This window comes from Mastacembelus armatus, chromosome 12 (genome assembly GCF_900324485.2).
Source record: "Mastacembelus armatus chromosome 12, fMasArm1.2, whole genome shotgun sequence".
Taxonomy (NCBI): Eukaryota; Metazoa; Chordata; class Actinopteri; order Synbranchiformes; family Mastacembelidae; genus Mastacembelus; species Mastacembelus armatus.
In genome coordinates this window covers 10,987,094-11,006,994 of record NC_046644.1, presented here as the reverse complement: position 1 = coordinate 11,006,994, position 19,901 = coordinate 10,987,094, and the positions used below count along the sequence as shown (strand labels likewise).

Sequence of the window (19,901 nt, the reverse complement as noted above, 5' to 3'; positions counted from 1 at the left end):
GGCAGAATTTTAAAAAATTGCAATTCAAACAACTCTTTGTTGTCCCCTTAAGTTTATGTTTATCTATGTTCCAGGATGCGCAGTGCCAAAGTTGCCCTTGGTACTCTGGATCTTCAACACCACCAGGGGGGACGTCCAGCGGCCGTCAGCCGGTTTCTGAGCACCTTGGCCAGGATGCGCTGTGCCACAGTCACCCTTGGTACTCTGGATCTTCAACACCACCAGGGGACCGGGAGGCCCACGGCCGTTAGGCGGTTTCTGCGCACCTTCGCCCGGATGCGCAGTGCCACAGTTGCCCTTGGTACTCTGGATCTTCAACACCACCAGGGGACCGGGACGTTCAGCGGCCGTTAGGCGGTTTCCGCGCACCTTCGCCCGGATGCGCAGTGCCACAGTTGCCCTTGGTACTCTGGATCGTCAACATCACCAGGGGACCGGGACGTCTAGCGGCCGTTAGCCGGTTTCTGCGCACCTTCGCCCGGATGCGCAGTGCCACAGTCGCCTTTGGTACTCTGGATCTTCAACACCACCAGGGGACCGGACGTCCAGCGGCCGTTACCCGGTTTGTGAGCACCTTGGCCAGGATGCGCAGTGCCACAGTCGCCTTTGGTACTCTGGATCTTCAACACCACCAGGGGACCGGGACGTTCAGCGGCCGTTAGCCGGTTTCTGCGCACCTTGGCCAGCATGCGCAGTGCCACAGTTGCCCTTGGTACTCTGGATCTTCAACGCCACCAGGGGACCGGGACGTCCAGCGGCCGTTAGCCGGTTTTTGAGCACCTTCGCCCGGATGCGCAGTGCCACAGTTGCCCTTGGTACTCTGGATCGTCAACATCACCAGGGGACCGGGACGTCTAGAGGCCGTTAGCCGGTTTCTGCGCACCTTCGCCCGGATGCGCAGTGCCACAGTCGCCTTTGGTACTCTGGATCTTCAACACCACCAGGGGACCGGACGTCCAGCGGCCGTTACCCGGTTTGTGAGCACCTTGGCCAGGATGCGCAGTGCCACAGTCGCCTTTGGTACTCTGGATCTTCAACACCACCAGGGGACCGGGACGTCCAGCGGCCGTTAGCCGGTTTCTGCGCACCTTCGCCCGGATGCGCAGTGCCACAGTTGCCCTTGGTACTCTGGATCTTCAACACCACCAGGGGACCGGGATGTCCAGTGGCCCTTAGCCGGTTTCTGCGCACCTTCGCCCGTATTCGCAGTGCCACAGTTGCCCTTGGTACTCTGGATCTTCAACACCACCAGGGGACCGGGACGTCCAGCGGCCGTTAGCCGGTTTCTGCGCACCTTGGCCCGCATGCGCAGTGCCACAGTCGCCTTTGGTACTCTGGATCTTCAACACCACCAGGGGATCGGGACGTCCAGCGGCCGTTAGCCGGTTTTTGAGCACCTTGGCCAGGATGGGCAGTGCCACAGTCACCCTTGGTACTCTGGAGTTTCAACACCACCTGGGGACCGGGACGTCCAGTGGCCGTTAGCCGGTTTCTGCGCACCTTCGCCCGGATGCGCAGTGCCACCGTCGTCCTTTGTAGTCTGGATCTTCAACGCCACCAGGGGACCGGGACGTTCAGCGGCCGTTAGCCGGTTTCTGCGCACCTTGGCCAGCATGCGCAGTGCCACAGTTGCCCTTGGTACTCTGGATCTTCAACGCCACCAGGGGACCGGGACGTCCAGCGGCCGTTAGCCGGTTTTTGAGCACCTTGGCCAGAATGGGCAGTGCCACAGTCACCCTTGGTACTCTGGAGTTTCAACACCACCTGGGGACCGGGACGTCCAGCGGCCGTTAGCCGGTTTTTGAGCACCTTCGCCAGGATGCGCAGTGCCAAAGTCACCCTTGGTACTCTGGAGTTTCAACACCACCTGGGGACCGGGACGTCCAGTGGCCGTTAGACGGTTTCTGCGCACCTTTGCCCAGATGCGCTGTGCCACAGTTGCCCTTGGTACTCTGGATCTTCAACACCACCAGGGGACCGGGAGGCCCACGACCGTTAGGCGGTTTCTGCGCACCTTCACCCGGATGCGCAGTGCCACAGTCGTCCTTTGTAGTCTGGATCTTCAACGCCACCAGGAGACCGGGACGTTCAGCGGCCGTTAGCCGACTTTTGCGCACCTTCAACCGGATGCGCAGTGCAACAGTTGCCCTTGGTACTCTGGATCTTCAACACCACCAGGGGACCGGGACGTCCAGCGGCCCTTAGACGGTTTCTGCGCACCTTCGCCCGGATGCGCAGTGCCACAGTCGTCTTTGGTACTCTGGATCTTCAACACCACCAGGGGACCGGGACTTACAGCGGCCGTTAGGCGGTTTCTGCGCACCTTCGCCTGGATGCGCAGTGCCACAGTTGCCCTTGGTACTCTGGATCTTCAACAACATCAGGGGACTGGGACGTCCAGCGGCCCTTAGACGGTTTCTGCGCACCTTCGCCCGCATGCGCAGTGCCACAGTCGCCTTTGGTACTCTGGATCTTCAACGCCACCAGGAGACCGGGACGTTCAGCGGCCGTTAGCCGACTTTTGCGCACCTTCGCCCGGATGCGCAGTGCCGCAGTTGCCCTTCGTACTCTGGATCTTCAACATCACAAGGGGACCAGACGTCCAGCGGCCGTTAGCCGGTTTTTGAGCACCTTGGCCAGGATGCGCAGTGCCACAGTCACCCTTGGTACTCTGGATTTTCAATTCCACCAGGGGATCGGGATGTCCAGTGGCCCTTAGCCGGTTTCTGCGCACCTTCACCCGAATGCACAGTGCCACAGTTGCCCTGGGTACTCTGGATCTTCAACATCACCAGGGGACCGGGACATCCAGTAACCACCTTTGCTTACAGGCTGGCTGAGTCACAGAAAACAGTTAATAACTTAGACTGACTTTATAACTCATAATTCCAAGGTTTTATAATATCTATCAATAATAAATGTAATTGGCAACTGTTAGCATTTCAATTGAGGCAATTTGTGTTTGATTTTTTTGGAGGGAAAGTGTTGCATGTGCAACAGACTTCTCTGGAAGATCTCTGAGTCAGACATCTAGAGTGCAGTCTTAGATTAACTTAAAGAGCTAGACAGAATGAGTTTGCAGATAGTTTGATTAATATTAGCAAAGCCAGACAATCTTTTAAGCCTTAAACAAGATAAATACAATCTGAATTGGTAATTCTAGGATGCAATTTAAACTATAGGATTTTAGGAAAACCTGACCCACTTTCACTGTTTTTCAGTAAATTCAGAAAAAGGTGAATGATAACCCTCACTTTTCAGCAGCCATCTCTTTAGAGGCTTGGTCTGTTTTCACCCATGGAAATCAGGACAAATATGTGACTCCCTATATGCAGGACGTGTAAATGGTAACTAATAATGATAACTTGGTCTTATTGACTCTAAAAGGTCAGTTTTATTTTCTGCTCACCTCAATGCAAAAATTCCTAATCTTCTTAAAATGAATAGTCTGCAATGTACTGTATATATTTCAAAATGTGTACTCAATTTACTAAATTATTTCTTGTCTGAGTTTTGTCCACAAAAAAATGCTGGTGTGACCAAGGCCTCAGGGACTTAAAAGTTGTCGAAATCAACACAACACGCCTGTGTAAAATGTCTGCATAACCCTATTTAGATAACACAAAGATTCAAAACAACATATGCAGAATCTGCAAATATCTGTGTCTTTTTTTCCCTTGCAAACTTTAACCTTTTGAAGCCTTCAGATTATTAATCTTCATGAGTGGTGGTCATGGAGATTCTACTGGTACTTGGAGCATGAATTGCCAGTTCAAAGCCACTGCAGTATGAGAGGATGAGAAGAGACATGAAAGCAGCACTCTACAACGTGTACTGTCTAAAAGATCACAGTGCAAAAAAGACAAGAAAGGCACACAAACCTATGTGGCCTACATTTCAGAATTTGTCAAACCAAATGCACCCACATGGTAGGGGCTCTTAACGGAATGGATGCAGCAGACAGCTTATTGAGAAGTGCACTGTAGACTTATAAAAATAAAAGTAATGCATTCATAATCTATTCCAGAAAATGGAAATTCAATAAGATTTCAGATCTTACAAATTTGCTTGTGGAAATAAACAGTGGAAAATCAAAACTCCAAACTCTATCTTCAATTTCAAACACTGTGGCCCTGACGGAACAAAAACATCTCCCAGCTTTGACTGTTGATGCTCATCACCACTTCAAACATTCATTTTATTATGTCAAACCTGATACTGAACAATAGGAATATTGACAGTCATGTGTTATGAACGACCCAGGTTGTTTGAGTATTTTAGCGCATCGGCTCCCAGGCGGGCTGTAGCTTTGTGAAAGCCCTGTATTGTATTTCTTTCCTGTGCCAGAGCCCGTTTCCTGTGGCGCTGCTGTGTCAAACAACGATGACCCTCTGCTTCCTGCAAGTCGCATGTAGACGGGTCTGCCACGAGCCCTGGGGCCTCACCGCCAGCCACTGAACAACCTCTTAGCCCCCACTCCGTCCGTGTGTTTTCATGTCATTCCCACCTTACCCTTTCTGGATCTCACTTTTCCTTAATTCTATCTTGTTTTCTGTAATTTCTTTCCAGGCTTTAAAGTGTGCTCCATTCCTTTACTTTCTTTTCATTCATTTTTATCCAATCATCCATCTTCTATTTCCCTGCCCTATTTTCTTATTTGTCTGTGCCTCACCCCTTATCCTCCATATTTCCCTCTGTCCACACTCCTTCCCTCCTCCCTTTGTCCCACTGTCCAGGTCAGAAGAAGGTCTGTCAGGCGTTTCCTGTGTAAGCTGCAGGTCCAGACCACACCTTGTGAGGGGATTTTTGCAACTACTGGCAGTGACACCCTATAGAAACATGGAGACATAAACACACTGCATACACACATGGAGCTACTGTAGACAATAAAAACATATATTATGGCTGTTTTTGACATTAAGGTGTGACTTTGAATTTGCAGGCTGTAGGAAAAAGACAGTTTATGGGGATAACATTAAAAACAATGCAGAATAAGCACCACACTGACACATAACTGATGACCTCCCCTACAAGTCAAGCTCCTGTGCTTTTGCACACTACAAGACATTTTTACATCATATTCCTGGGTCCACATGTCTGCTAGTGAATAAGAGTAGGGTGGTGAATCTTGCATTGATATTGGTCCCCAGATTAATCAATCATGCAGCAGAGGTTAAAGACCTGGTATTCATAGAACAGCAATTCAACTCACCAATACTACTACTACTACAGAGTTTAGACAAATGTTATTCATGCTATTCTGAGCTTTTATGGTAAGCTCATGTGCAGTATCTCATCACATTACAGTTCAACGTTGACTTTGGACAATGTCTCGGTGGCTCACGAGTGCACGTGTGCATTGGCACAGTTCTCTATGTTCCACAGGACAGAGTCTTTGAATTGGCTTCTCCTTCTATTCAAGGTCATGAGTACCGCATGCATGCGTGTGCCAGCAGTAACAACAACATACTTCACTGTGCATCTACGAAATGTCTCCGCTCGTCCTCTCATCTTCGTCCAGTCCAGGTCAGAGAGAGGAAGTGAACTGGGAGAAAAGGAGGAAGCAGAAGCAGCCGCTCTAGCTGCAGGTAGTGACCCTGAGCCTTGACCTCCAACCTCACCCTCCAACAGTGTGACAATGCACACACTGACAAAACACAGATGTACAAACATGGTGGTGTTGCCTACAATTTACTAATTTTAAACTTTTTCTGGCTAAAATAAAGCAGCTGCTCATTTTAATATCAGGTAATGTCTAAACCTTAATCCTATCTCAAGAAAACAAAGTCTTAAAAAAAAGACATTAAATTTCAGTACTATAATTTATCTCTTTATTTTGTGACAACAACAATAACAGCATGTTATTACATTTACAGAATCAATCAGGAAAGAGGTGCTTGTTGCCGGCAGAGACTGCTAGGACATGAGCCCTGTCCAAAACCAACCCCAAGACGTGACACACATAATGGTGCTGAAACCAGAATCCTTAATGCTTGTGCAATGCACCTGAGGTTTAAATGTTTCAAAATACCATTAATTTATTAATGGTCAAATGAACTTAACTGTTTTTAAACAGAGCTCATGGCTTTGGGAGGTGACAGACTTTCTGGGCCTGGCTCACCAGCTCCAGAAGAATAACCTGCTGCCATGTTTTGAAGGCTCCAGTTTACCTTCAATGGTCGGATTGGGCTCAGGACGTGGTCTAGAATGGTAGGGGTTCTCAGGGAGGGGCCGTGAGGTTGACACTTTGGTCACCTATGAAACAAGACAAATATGGATGCTGTAACTTGTGAGATACACAGTGTAAACACATTGAAATGAAAGGAGAGGATATTTGGTAGACATATAGGGCTTGACTCTTCATGAAACAGAATTTATTTCACAACATATACAGACCATAAAATCTAAACCTTAAAATCTAAAAACCTAAAAACAGATCAGGCCTGTGACAGATCTAATAACCAAAGAATATGCACATGTTTTCCCATTGTAGAGCAGTGGCTTACCATATATTAAAAGAATAACTAATCAATAAAACAAACATTTTTTCCCTTTCCCCATTACATCATCCACCCTCTCTCCAGTTTCTTCCCACCTTCTATATAATTTCTGGGTCAAGTTTCCCCTCCCTATTTTAGTTTGTCCCTCTGTTAGAACCTTATAACTTTCTTTCTTCAACATTAGATATTTTCCTATTTAAACAGGTCATTGTCTTCTTTCTCAAATCTTCCAACTATTTCTTATAGAGCTGAGGAACCACAGAAACTCATCCAATGTGTGAATAATCAACATGGACATTTTTCACAGAAATCTGAATTAATTTGTTTCCCTGCTCATGTGACTTGACTCCCCAAACAACAGCTCCACCAAGTAAGTGTAAATGGCAAGAAAGATGATTACAGTAATTCACATATTCTCAGGTTTTTCTATAAGTGTATTTTAATTCTACAGAAAAATGGGCCAGATTGCTATTGGCAAGATCAGGTCTTGGCCTTGCTTTGACTGCCGCTAACAAATTAATGCTCAACAGAACAGTGAGTTATGTTAGCCCTGTAAAATGTCATTTTTATAAAAAGAAAACTCAAAGCAACAAAAAATACATAATGTGACTGCTCAAAGCTGAGTCCACTAAACAGATGCAATCAATCACCCTTGGTCAGCCCACAATCAGCAAGAATACAGCCCATCAACCAAGCTTCTCCCACTGTGAATGCACAGCCATTACCTCACAAGTCTCACCTTAGACAGGTCTCCCAGGTCAGGCCTCTCCCATCCAAGCTTGTCAAGGACACAGCTGTCGAAGGCTTGCTGCTGCTTACGACAATGACGCAATTCTAACAAGTTTGAATAATCCAGACAGGTCCAGTATTCCGTGAAGGATTCTGCACAGTTTCCCTTAATTTGCCTACAAGGTGCAGTACAAATAGAGACTTAAATTTAAAAAAAAAAAAAAAAAAAAACTAAAAGTAAAATACTCCAGAGCACTTGGTCATTATGCATGAGCAAGAATTCATAAATAAATTACATGTATCCTATTTGCACAACCATTTTAAATTGAAGATTCAGACATCAAACCAAGTCAGGACCTTTTACTGAATTGTGGTTTATGACTTTCCACCAGTAAAAACAGGTACGAGCAGGTTTACATAATAAGGACCATTTTAACTGGTCATGTGAATTAAAGGCATCTGGCAGTTGCCAGAAGCACACAAGAATCAAACCAGGTATCAGGTGTAATTACAAAGTTTCTTAACACTTTCCTCATTACAATAATTACAGAGACTCCTACACAGTAACACACAGTTTATCTTTAGTCAGTTGTTGGTTCTGCTTTTGAATTACAGGTCATGCTTTTTTTTCCCCCCAGATCCAAAAACACAACTTGTTAGAGGCACACACAAAAGCACCTTAGTTATTGCATGGGCAAAGCCCAGACTACAACTTTCAGTAAACACAGACACAGCAGTTCAGCGTGAAAAATCCCAGACCACTTCCTCAAACAGCCCCATGTGACACTTTTATAAACACAATATGCCCTATAGTTAGATTATTCATGGTATAAAATTAACAAGTTTTTGCTACTGGTTAATTTATATTCATTTCAATTTGAGTTAACACACAATTATGAGGTATTAGAAGACATATCTCTTATTCATTAACCAGAAAAGAAATAAAGTAAATTAAAAAAAAACACCTTTTAAGACCACTGACTCAATAAGATAATATAATGAATCAAAAATCATAAACAGCTGCTACAGTAGTATTGTGACACAGCAGACTATTGTCAGCAGACAACTTTTCAAACATCTAGCAAATACCTCAGAAAAGCAGAACTGAATATTTAACCAAAATATTGTATTTTTTTGTTTTGCTGAATTTTGGTTCTGGCAATAACCTGCAACATTGTACAGGGTTTATTCATGTGCTTGTGTTGGGCTCATTAGTGCCCATTTACTGTCTCTGATACATCTGGTGAATTAACCGGTAATATTTCACACAAAAGATAAAATCTGTTTATGTGCGTTACCTGAAGAAGTTGAGTGCACACTCGTTGACTTTCCTCCCTTCTTCTAGACACTTCCTGGGGTCTTTCTCATCCCAGCGGCACAGCATGAACTCCTTGTTGGGTTTGTCACACTGGGAACCATAATGGTGTGCAGCAGCCTTCAGCACTGCAGATGACACATTGATCTGGACCGACACATACACATGAATAACAATTATACTGAGTTTATAAAAAAAAAAAAAAAGATACAGTAACACATAAATCATAATTTCTTTAGGTAGACGGTTATGCTTATGTGCAACTCCACATTTCTATTTCTGACCCATTAAAGACATTAAAAGAACAATAAAATATGCATTTATTCTTCTTGAAAGCATCTCTTTAACATATGTTTGACTACAAGAATTCTGCCAAGTCGGTGGGGTTGTGTGGCTGTCTATTATTCCCTTCATAATAAGTCAGATATTTTCTTAATATTTCATTTTATTAATTTCATCTTGTTCAGCAAATTCTTGTCTAACATTGTGTAGTAGGACAGAATATCTGAATACATAAAGTGTAGTTGATAAAATCATACTATCTTGATGATGGAAATAAACATATAATGGGAGGTGTTTGTGAACACGACAGCTTAGACTTCAAATACAAAGCTGCACATAATTATGAAGTTCCTAGTGTGGAGGTTAAAACACTAAGCTTTGTCATTTTTATATATGTACCACACAAGTGACCTTAAAGGAACCTGCACACAGTGGATGCTTGAGGCTCCCATAGACAATAACACCTGGCAGCTATAACCAAGGACAAGTTCAGTGTGCCAGCTAAAGCTTCTGCAGACATTATGCAGTGTAGATGCAGTGTAAACAACAAAAACAAGGTCAACCAGCCAATAAACTCCGGTATCTATAACATTTCAGACACATATTTTGACTCTAACGCTATCTAGATGCCAGCATGAAACTCTTCGCTACTTGCAGTCACATTCATTCATTGCTGTGACACAAAATAACTCCAATGTCAAATGCTAGCAGCTACCACGCTAACGTCAGGCACCTCTTGAGCCTTGTAGCTGCTAGCGTTAGCGGCTACTTAGTTAGCATGTTATATCGTCGTGTCACTTCTCAGGGTACTTACCTCATCCACATTGAGCTCCTGCAAAGTAGGAACGTCCAGAGTTGTGGGCATGTCTGTACAATAAAACAAACTCTCACACAGTCCGTCACCGCTACTCTAAGTCGTTCAAGGTCCTCGCCCGACTCCAGGATGAGAGACGAGGCCGTAAAGAAGGTCAGCTCTGCGCCTGCTTCGCCTGGGATGCGCGTACTGATGACGCAACAAAGAGTGCGCCAAAACAAAGTCGAAGCTGCTGCAAGTGCATGCGCAGTTTATAGACTGTAAAGAAAAGTTTTTAAATTTGGAGTAATTTATTATTTTTTTATTACATATTATTTCAAAATTGTTGTGACAACATGACAACAGCTGTTGTATTTACATCACAAATATATATAAGTTTATAACCATGCCCCACATTGTCTGTCTGTATGTTGCCACGTTTCCATGGTGACGGTAAGCTTGCCTGTGCATCTTAGTTTGTCTATTCAGAAATCAGAAACAAAATAAATGGAGCTCATCGGAAGTAGTTACAAAGGAGATACAAAAAATGGCAGGTAAACTAAAATGTTTGATAAAGTAGAAGCAGGCTTTATACATCTAAATGAATCACAACACGTTGTGGCTTATAGTTCGCTATCTATGGAAAGCAAACAGGGCATGTCTTTTTTTTTTGCCAGGATGGAAGGAAAAGGAGAGTACACCTTTCCCACAGAGACCACGTATGTGGGCGAGACGAAAGATGGGATGTTCTATGGCAAAGGAGTACTGCACTTTCCAAATGGAAGTAAATATGAGGCCATCTGGGAAAATGGCATAGCTAAACAGGTGATGAGCTGTGTGTCTGTGTGTGTGTGTGTGTCCCTGCATGCATGTCAGAATATATGCATCCACATGCATAGCTGTGTGTTTCACATTGGTTATAGCTGATATTACATCTGGTCTCTTTTAGCAATCACTCACAATTATTGTCGTTGTTATTAGGTTTCTCTCCCTTCTTCCTGCATGAGGCTGTAGTTTCTCCTGCTCTGATGCAATCTTTCATGGGCTTTTGCCACAACAGCGATCACTGCAATTATTATCATCAATGCAGTTGCGGTTCATTTGAATTGATAGCAGCTCTGAACCATGACTAATCTTGGCCCAGACTGCCCTGCACCTGCATCTATGCCAACCAAAGACAACCTACTTTTATTCAAAACAGACCCAAAGAATCCAATAAACTCAGAAATTTTACCTTAACAATTCTTATCTAGTAGTTTATGGCACATGCTGTAGCCTGCATCCCTTATTTGCAACAGTATATAGGTCTTTAGCATCCCCATGTTCTATAAATACTAATTAGATTTAACAAGTAGTTTAAAGAGTTGCACATTTAAACAGATGAGATCCAATGTTTCAAGTAGTTTAAGCAATAATGTTTTATTGTGGTTGAAGTGGGATATTACAACTGGTATATTTAAAGTTGATCTAAATGTGCTAAGAAACAAAAGAGGGCAGTAATGACAAACCTTACCAGTAGTTATGCCTAGTTATGGCATGGATTTTCTTTACCTTGTTATGTGCAGTCACAGCAGAGAAAGCACCATTGTAGCTATTCAATAACCTTAATCAAGGCTGAGATTTCTTTCCTCACTACATTCAGTGTTTTAGTTTCAGGACCCTTGTACTGTGTATGCAGGTTCACTGATGTGGCCTAATAGCACAATGGCTGAGCCGTTGTTACTGTTATTACTTGCATGTACTTCTCCAACTCTGTACTGTGAAAATGTCTATAGTTAAGATGAGGAAAATATGAATATGAATACGAAATACTATTTCATTCTCATAAAAAAGCTCCACATTATATAATCAAAAATAATGGTGTTTTCAATTAATGAAAAGTATATTGTTATGTGTAATACACTTAATTACTTATCAATGTATGTAGTTCTGTAGTTTTATTGTAACATTCCTCAGAAAAACCTACACATTCATACAAATGAACACACTCAATGTGTCAGTTCAGCCAAAAATACCAGAACATATTTCCCACTTTCCTTGGTGATATACAGTACACTGTATTTATGCAGACAATTTTGGTTTCATCTACTGAGGTTTTCAGATATTCATCTCAAAACCTCAATGCCTCAACCCAAAGACAATGGAGGAAAGTTTGAATTCTTTTGAGGTCCCTAAAGCACTGAAAAGTTACATTTCAAAACCTCAAAAGCAACTTATCTTTCCAGAAACCATATCTTGGGAACATGAGATAACCCTCAGGACCTTGCTTTCAGTAGTTTCCACTGAACTATTTTCTGCCAAAGAAATAGTCCCACTAAAACTGTCAGCAGTGAGGTCATTGTTTTTTACTGTTTTTTGGTGTTTTTATAATGCTTTGAGAGATACAAATTCAATCCTATTTACTTCCATTGTACAAGGGTGGTAGACGGTCATAACATCTTATGCATGCCCTTAAGGCAAATGACATAAAGATTTTTGAGATTTGGCAGAACTGGAAGAAAATTTCACTGTGCTCTGCATTTGTGCTTTCTCACAAGGGGTCATTTGTCTTTGCTGATGGTCTGCAGTACCAGGAAAAGGACTGGGACTACTGTGATGGTTGTGACAGGTGCTTCTACAGTGAGCTATGTAATGGGCTCAGACCTGCAGGTTGGCCTTCATTTTTTGCTCTTGCATATGCTGTTTCAGTCAGGTTTCATCTCTGTCCCACTCTCATTGAAACATACTCACATCTCATGTTGCCTGGAATTAAAAAACACTAAGAGAAGTAACAGCCATTAACTTGGCAAGCATACGTCCTGCAGTACACCCAAACAAGGTCTATACCAATCACTTCTCCAAAATATAGATAAACTAAACTGACATTAACATTTAGTGGAAGCCATCAACCACTAACCACTGCTAACCATTGCTCACTGCTCCACTAATAAACAAAGCTAATAATAGTAAACAAGCATATAATTCAATACAAATATCTGCTCGGTCCACACAGGAGAATCTCACATAACTGATCTGCATCCTCCACGTGTCATTCCTGATGGGTGTTATGATTGTGGAGATGGTTTCTATGACCCCAGTACCAGAGTTGTTACTGCCTACACAGGCAGCTTCCTCAGGAATGCAGGTAAGATGAACACAAATTTACATTTCAAATGAAGCACACTTGTTTTTACATATACTTGTCAATGATAGATTGCTGTATATTAAATATATTTGCATTGTAACTTTATAGAGCAGTGCAGCATGTTTTTAATAGATATATTCCTAGACATAATGAGCAGATCTAGGAATACTGTTACACATGCATACTTTAGGGTGTTTACAAAGGGCAGAAAATTGTACCTATGATTGAACTAATGGTTTAAAAATGAGTGTAGGCTCTTATTATCATATTAATGATGCAGTTGTTGGTTGAAAACTTTGGAATATACGAAGAAGGAAATATAGGCATATACTTTAATATCCAGATTTAAAATTTACACAATTATCCAAATTACTGTAATATCATATTGTAGTGTTGTGACTGTTGTTGCCCTGTCATACGAGATAGTTGCTCTGTGTAAAATCATGTCTACTTTTCAACAATGTGACTTTTCTGAGAACTGGCCACAGAGAAGACGTCTGATTGAAGCTGCTTTCAGACATGGTGAAGCGCTTGTATTGAATTTGTTTATGCAGAACCTTCCTGTCTTTGCCCATGTTTTAATAATCTGCATACATTAAAGCGTATAATGTGGCCATATGGGAAGGATTTGATAACAATGACCCTATAGGGTTGTGTTAAATGGATTTTCTCTGGATTCTCTGATGGAAGCACACTACAAGTCATCCCATAAGTATGCTTCTATAGGCTATTGCCATCATTTCAAATGTTTTTTTTTCCTTTGTTATTTGTCAGAAGTGGAAAATTCAAGACACATTTTCTACTGAACGAGTGCCCAGTTTTGGAACTCCTGATTTGAAGTGAATGCAGTCTGTCAGGTGTCCAGATAAGAATTCCCGATTTCTGACATCCTCTGCTGGTCATGTCTCCCCACCATGCTGTTACATTACTACACAACACCATGAATTAGGCAGTGGGGTTTGAATCAGATTTTTTTTTGTGTACCTGGGAGAGAAGACAGTGTGGATGCACATGGAAGAAACCATGACCCTAACAATTTCAAAGTTGCTTTTGGCTGAAGTCCAGTTGTATTGCTGTATTGGGTGTTTGACATTACCATTTTTAGCCCCGCTAGCAGCTTCACTCTGGCGATGGCAGTCACCTGCTCTGTTAGTTGGTTCACCACTTTGGTTATCACTGAAATCTCTCGACAGCTAATGAATGAGTAAACCCATGGTGTTTTCTGAGTTACTGGCATTGCTGTAGACTCTTACTACTGGGCATTTTCTGCAGGCCTTAACAAACTAGATGTGTGGAAATGTTATAAAAGCCGTTTTTAATTTCAGAAATATGGGAGGCATTACTAAAATCAGAGAATTTCTGGTGTTCTGACTGTATGATCCAGTCCAGTTTGATTTAAATTCTCATATGACGATTCCTGAATCTGTTTTATTTTGTATGTAAATTGAGTTGATTGCTTTTTACATTACAAATACAGATGTGTGTCAAGATATGATAAGTTGAGGCATGTCTTACAAGCTCTCTGAGGTGGAAGTCTGTTTTTGGTAAGAATATTTGTATTCAGATGTGCTACTTGCAACATAATACAGATTAGTTCCACAACCATAGAAATCTCATTCACATTTGTGTGGAGATAGAAAGAAATAAAGGAGAGGATCCACATCCTTGCCAGATGTTATCACCATATGTAAGAAGATAAAAATATGTTTTGTGATTCTTTACTTAATGCAAGTTGTTCAGTGTCACTTAGGTTTTGGTATTGATCAGTGAAATGATAGAGGGGGGGAGGAAAGAACAAGAAAGGGTGAGAAGGAACAATAGCTGAGATGGAGAAAAAGCCTCTATTAATGCCTTTTATACATGCAAGTGGAGAGATATCACCTACACCATCTATGTGATCTCCTTGTCTTGGTACACAAATCTTGAGAAGAATTCTCCTGTATCCTGTGTAGCTTTAGTTCTCATCCCTGGGAGGTGAAGGCACATTTGTCAGAGTGGGTGTGAAGACAGAATTTATTGCCTCTTGGCTTCCGCCCAGGATGAGGTCTGTGAGGACGATGGGACACAGGGAAGACCCACCCACCCAGTGGGGACATTTGCTGCAAAAAGGAAAGAGGAAGGAGCTCCCCATGTAGTAGTTACAACTGGTGGATGCAGAACAAGGAAAAACTGAGCCAGTGAAGACAAAGACAAAATGCAAAAATGATGCATATGGAACTGTTTTAAACCACAGATAATTCAGGTTTTACCCTCCTGTACTGAATGTCATTGCTAGGAAATATCAAACTGTACTCATTGGTTAAAATTGAAAAAATATTGAATGACCTCTGGTTCATTCCTTCCTTAGCTACTGTTGCTTGGACAAACAGCCCATGTTGGACTAGTGCCAAGTAGCATAACAATAGGATCTGTTGCTAATATTCCCCAAGAGGTATAGATTATTTTTGGAGTTGAACTGATTTCTTGTCATCAAGGAGCTGCCCACAATAGTATACTCTATTTGCATGGGGGGATTTGTCAAGAATCCTGGTACACCATGTAGAATTGTGCCAAGGATAAAAGAGGAAATAGGGAGTGGTGTCACTTGGGATCATTAAATGAGACCCTCCTATCAAAAATCTATCACTAACAGTGAGCCATAGTATACCCATCCTGTTTTATCTAGACTGATGCTGATTGCATGAAAAATATATTTGATTATACTCACTTCTTTGAGGCAAGGAGCAGGAGCAGGGTTAGAGGGGGAAAAAATGACTGCAAGCAAAGGGAGCAGTCTTTTTAAATGATAAATAATGACCAGTGGCCTCCTTTACTGACACATGAACCCATTTGGCTGACATGGGTTATTTCCTATTTTCTTTTTTAGGAGAAAATTGTCCTATAAAGCAATTTTATTCTGGTTTGGATGGTGGACATGAGTAGAGTTTTTGAACAATCTATTGGAAAACAATCTGAATGATTGGTCCAACATCTTTCTTGGTGTGGAGACACTGGAACAACACAAACTGAAGGGGTTTCCAGCATGACCAGCAGGAGTCAGAAAGGTCATTTGGATACAGACTCATCTTTTGAAATATACAGAAGAGGGAAAGAAAGGAATGTCTGAGGGTGTGTGTCGCCCTCATTGCACCGTATTTATGTGTGGGTGTGTGTCAGTGATGAGTGATTGCATATAGTGAAAGATGAACATTCAAATATCATAATCTGGCTGATGTTCTTCCCAACCTTCTGCATCAATGTTCAACCTCTACTTTACTAGCACAGCAGTTAGTCAAAGCATTTGTGCATCTCTTTAACTCATCTCTCACGGTTAGCATAATTGATGAGCTGGTGGACTAATGCATCATTTTAAACATGATCTGTGCAGCTGATGGCGTTTCACTTTATTTGACTAACTAAACACTGTTGCATTATGTTAACAAAATGCTTTATGTCTTCATGAATACTCCTCGTCAGCAGAGATCAGCGTGTGAGCTTTCATGTCTGCATTACATTGAATTAAGATTTGCATTTTATGATACAACAGCTTTGCAAACAATTCTTGCTGCCACCTCACTGTGGCATAGTTAACCCAGCTTGAATAAAGCCTGCAGACTGAAACACAATGAAATGATTGCAGCTGAATCGCATAATCAACCAGCTAAATATTTAAATAACTCAGAAAGCTATTTTTGTCTGCTTTCCCCAAAAATCCAGAGACACATAATTGTACTTTAATTTGTCTTTGCTAGTTGCTAGTTTAAGTTTGGAGGGACAATATTAAACATCTGCATTATTACTGTATGTATCTGTATGTAAAATTGGAATTTAAAAATAATAATGAAGGGAAAAGATACATAGGGACAGTTTATTATTATGAACAAACACACACACAAACACACACACACACACAACACACATAGTTGTATATATTCTTTCTTGGCAACAGGCAGCAACAGGCAGCAACACTCAGCAGCGGTGCAGGAGGCGGCGGCAGCTCCAGCAGGGGCCATGCGTTGCCATATTGTTTGTAGCACTTTCCTGTTTCTGGAATAACCGCTTCCCTTTGAAAGTCCGCACAGAAAGAGCTCCACACTGAAAACATTCCTCTGCCAAGGAAAACACTCATGGTGACCAAACCGCAGCCCCACCCTCTGTCCGCGTCCAGCTGAGGTGTTTCACAGACAGATAAAATCAGTCGGGGCCCTAGGGAGTGGAACATATCCTCACACTGCCTTTCCTGAAACTCTCATTTGTCGTACATCTTTGAGACAAAAAAAAAAAAAAAAAAAAATCACCTTAAAACAGGATTCACGAGTTAATCCTGTAACAGATGGATTATTAATTTCAAAGATCAGTATCTCTCCTGCAAAGGTAGAAACCAGAAAGCTGCCACTGTTTTCAATGATGTCATCAAGACACAAACCAAGAGCTGCTGTGTTTGCAGTGAATTGGAGACAGATGACTTAAACGTTCACATTTGAATGTTTGCTTGAGCTTTCACATTTAGGTAAGTTTGATTTTACTGTAGAAACTTAGAAAACCACAAAATGTGTCTCTATTAGCATATAATGGCCCTGCATGTTATGACTGCATCCTTCAGTTTGAACTTCTCGCCACTGTCAGTGCACCGTATTCAGTTTGTTTCTCGATGACATCACAGAGAGTTATAGCTCTTCTGGCTTTTATGATGCCATTTTTCTGTTTCACCATCCAACCCAGCAGAAATTAAATCCATGAAATCGCTATAGTAGAAGAAAACAAATGTTTATTTTGTTAATTAACTTAGTGTTTCTGTCTTGTGAGTACGTGTGTTTGTGTTAGCATGTGTGTGTATGTGTGTGTGTGTGTGTGTGTGTTAATTCACTGCTATTAGGCTGGAAGGAAACACTTTTCCCTCTGAGTGTATTTTAAGGATTAAGATAAACAGACCTTAACAAGGTGCCATTATCGCTTCCACACACCCTCTCTCTCCTGTGTACATTGCACAAAGGTTGTCCATGCAGGTTGCTTCAGCTGAGATGGGTATCAGTGAGGAATACTGGTGTATTTGTTTGTGCTGTACTTCACTGAATATCAATTTCAAGATACAGGCAAAAAAATTTCCTGAAAGGTGTCTAGCTTGTGATAGTACTTGACCAAATATGATTTTATTCATTTATTTCTACATTGTGCTGTCTACCCACCTATTCCCAGTCTCTACTGTACATTAGATGTATTGACTGGTAAATTTAAATTTTAAAAACATCCTGCTGTCCTTAGATTGCATGGAATTACTCAAAAATACCAGCCACCTGTGCCCTGAAATCACTCAGTGCAGCAATTACATTTGACATAAATCCTGAGATAAACGCTGCTATACAATCTCAAGAGGGCAGAATTACAGCAAATATGAAAATGTCCCAATCTAATTATAATTAAAGCAGGTTGTGGTTTGTGGTTAACTGAGGTCAGCCTCATGGCAACACAGTGATATATAGGCTCCAGTAATTACCTTTCCCAGTAACAAGTGTGACACAAAGATTGATGGAAATGTTTGCATGGCAGCTGTCCGCATGTCCGATATGTTCAATTGACCTCCAGATCAGAGCAGGTAGAAAGGGGGATAGAGTGAAAGAGGGAATGGGGTGCTTTATAGCTGAAGTGGCTGTTAGTGTTGACGCCCATTGCTGGCAATTACACACAATCAGTCCGAGAGCTGCAGACCTGCTCCTCTGTACAATGGAGCCCCGCGCGCAGTGGAACCTGGGGGTGAGGCCCACGAGCCACTCAAGTGCGTGCAGCTGTGCGCGCTCCAGAGAAAGCTCACTTCCCCTGCAATTAGCTACTCGTTTCAGTTTTAACAATGAAAAACTGGTTTATTATCAGCTCCTCTGGCAGTCGTTTTGGTTTAAAAAGAACTGGCGTCCATTTTTGGGGGTTATTATTTATTGGTGTCTGAAGTGGCTTCAAGAAGTTATTTTCTCCTAATTGTCAGGCTTATCTTGATTTGACAAATTTACCCGAGACTTGAATGGCACTTCAACTGTTGTAGCCTCACACACAAAATGACCTGTGGTTTAATTATGCATGCTACCGGTTAATACAGATTTGATTTTAACGTTTCAAGTGATGTTCAACAATATGAGAACTGCAACCTGCTGTGCACTTTTTACACTTCACTCTGCAAGTTGTTTTTTTTTTCTTCTCATTTGAACATAGGTCAGACATTCAGAAAAAAAAAACAATTTACTTTACCAAACTTGTGTTGTAACATTAAAAAACATTCCCAATCATTTAACTTTTTAAATCATTTCACTTGTAAATCTTTCCAACAGATGACACAGAACATGAGTGGATTGTGCGGACTTGTCGAAAAGCGTAGGATGAGGTTGTTGGCACTGAGCCTGAGAAGCCTGAAGACCCCAATAATATCCACTGATAATTTCACAACTGTCCTGTTTTAGCATTGTCAGCTATAAGAAAGATCTTGATTTTTGGCCTTGTCTTTGACAAAAGCAAAATATTAGGTTTATATTGGGTTTTTTATGGTCACTCACAAATATATTTTATTTTCCTGTTTTAACCTTTGCATTCACCATTTATTTTCATTTCAATAACTGTATAAGAGGGAGAGAGAAAGAGAATTTAAGTGCAAAACAGTCTCTAGTCTTTCATCCAGTTTATATTAAACACACTAGTGATTTAAAATGTGTCTAGTTGTTGGTTGTACCATTATACTGTAATATTTGAATTCAGCATTGTCTATAAGCATATTATATTGTATATATACAACTTATGTTTCCTGTATTGTTTCATACTAGATTGTGTGTTTAGCTGAACGTTTCAGTTTCCTACAGCACAGAAGTCTTACACAGCTTGATCCTGAAAGAAAATTGGTTTAACCTTATCAAACTGCAAGTCATGAACCCTGAATCAGAGCTGATTTAGTTGCAACCAAACAGATATCTACAGCACCTTTGCTGTTTTTTTGTCATTGGTTCACAATGGTACACATTTTTTGATGCAGTTTAGATATGTTTTTTGGGATATATTACAAACATGCATATTCATATTCAATGTCCCTGCATAGACAAAATGTACTGTAGATATATTGTAATATTCAAAATATCATTATAAACATGAGATTCCCAGTCTACCTGTAAAAAGGATTCATGTAGTCTTCATGCCAAAGGCATA

General features: G+C 41.7%; 2 protein-coding genes across 3 annotated transcripts; one reads left to right on the top strand and one right to left on the bottom strand.

Moving 5' to 3' along the window:
* Positions 1-5,814: 5,814 nt before the first annotated feature.
* On the bottom strand, positions 5,815-9,821 carry ndufa8 (NADH:ubiquinone oxidoreductase subunit A8). The gene is made up of 4 exons (XM_026298363.1): positions 9,641-9,821; positions 8,528-8,691; positions 7,240-7,405; positions 5,815-6,255 (listed from the first exon to the last, which is right to left on the bottom strand). Exons 1-4 carry the CDS (start codon positions 9,689-9,691, stop codon positions 6,118-6,120), a joined length of 519 nt encoding a protein of 172 aa, XP_026154148.1. The 5' UTR covers positions 9,692-9,821; the 3' UTR covers positions 5,815-6,117.
* Positions 9,822-10,048: 227 nt separating this feature from the next.
* Positions 10,049-19,496, top strand: morn5 (MORN repeat containing 5). 2 transcript variants are annotated; one of them, XM_026298228.1, is made up of 5 exons: positions 10,049-10,173; positions 10,297-10,444; positions 12,157-12,268; positions 12,612-12,743; positions 19,040-19,496. In XM_026298228.1, the coding sequence occupies exons 1-5, from the start codon at positions 10,127-10,129 to the stop codon at positions 19,084-19,086; spliced, it is 486 nt and encodes a 161-aa protein (XP_026154013.1). In that variant the 5' UTR covers positions 10,049-10,126; the 3' UTR covers positions 19,087-19,496. The 2 variants fall into 2 exon arrangements, with proteins under 2 accessions (XP_026154013.1, XP_026154014.1); XM_026298229.1 differs by lacking the exon at positions 19,040-19,496 and adding an exon at positions 13,518-13,706.
* Positions 19,497-19,901: the final 405 nt, after the last annotated feature.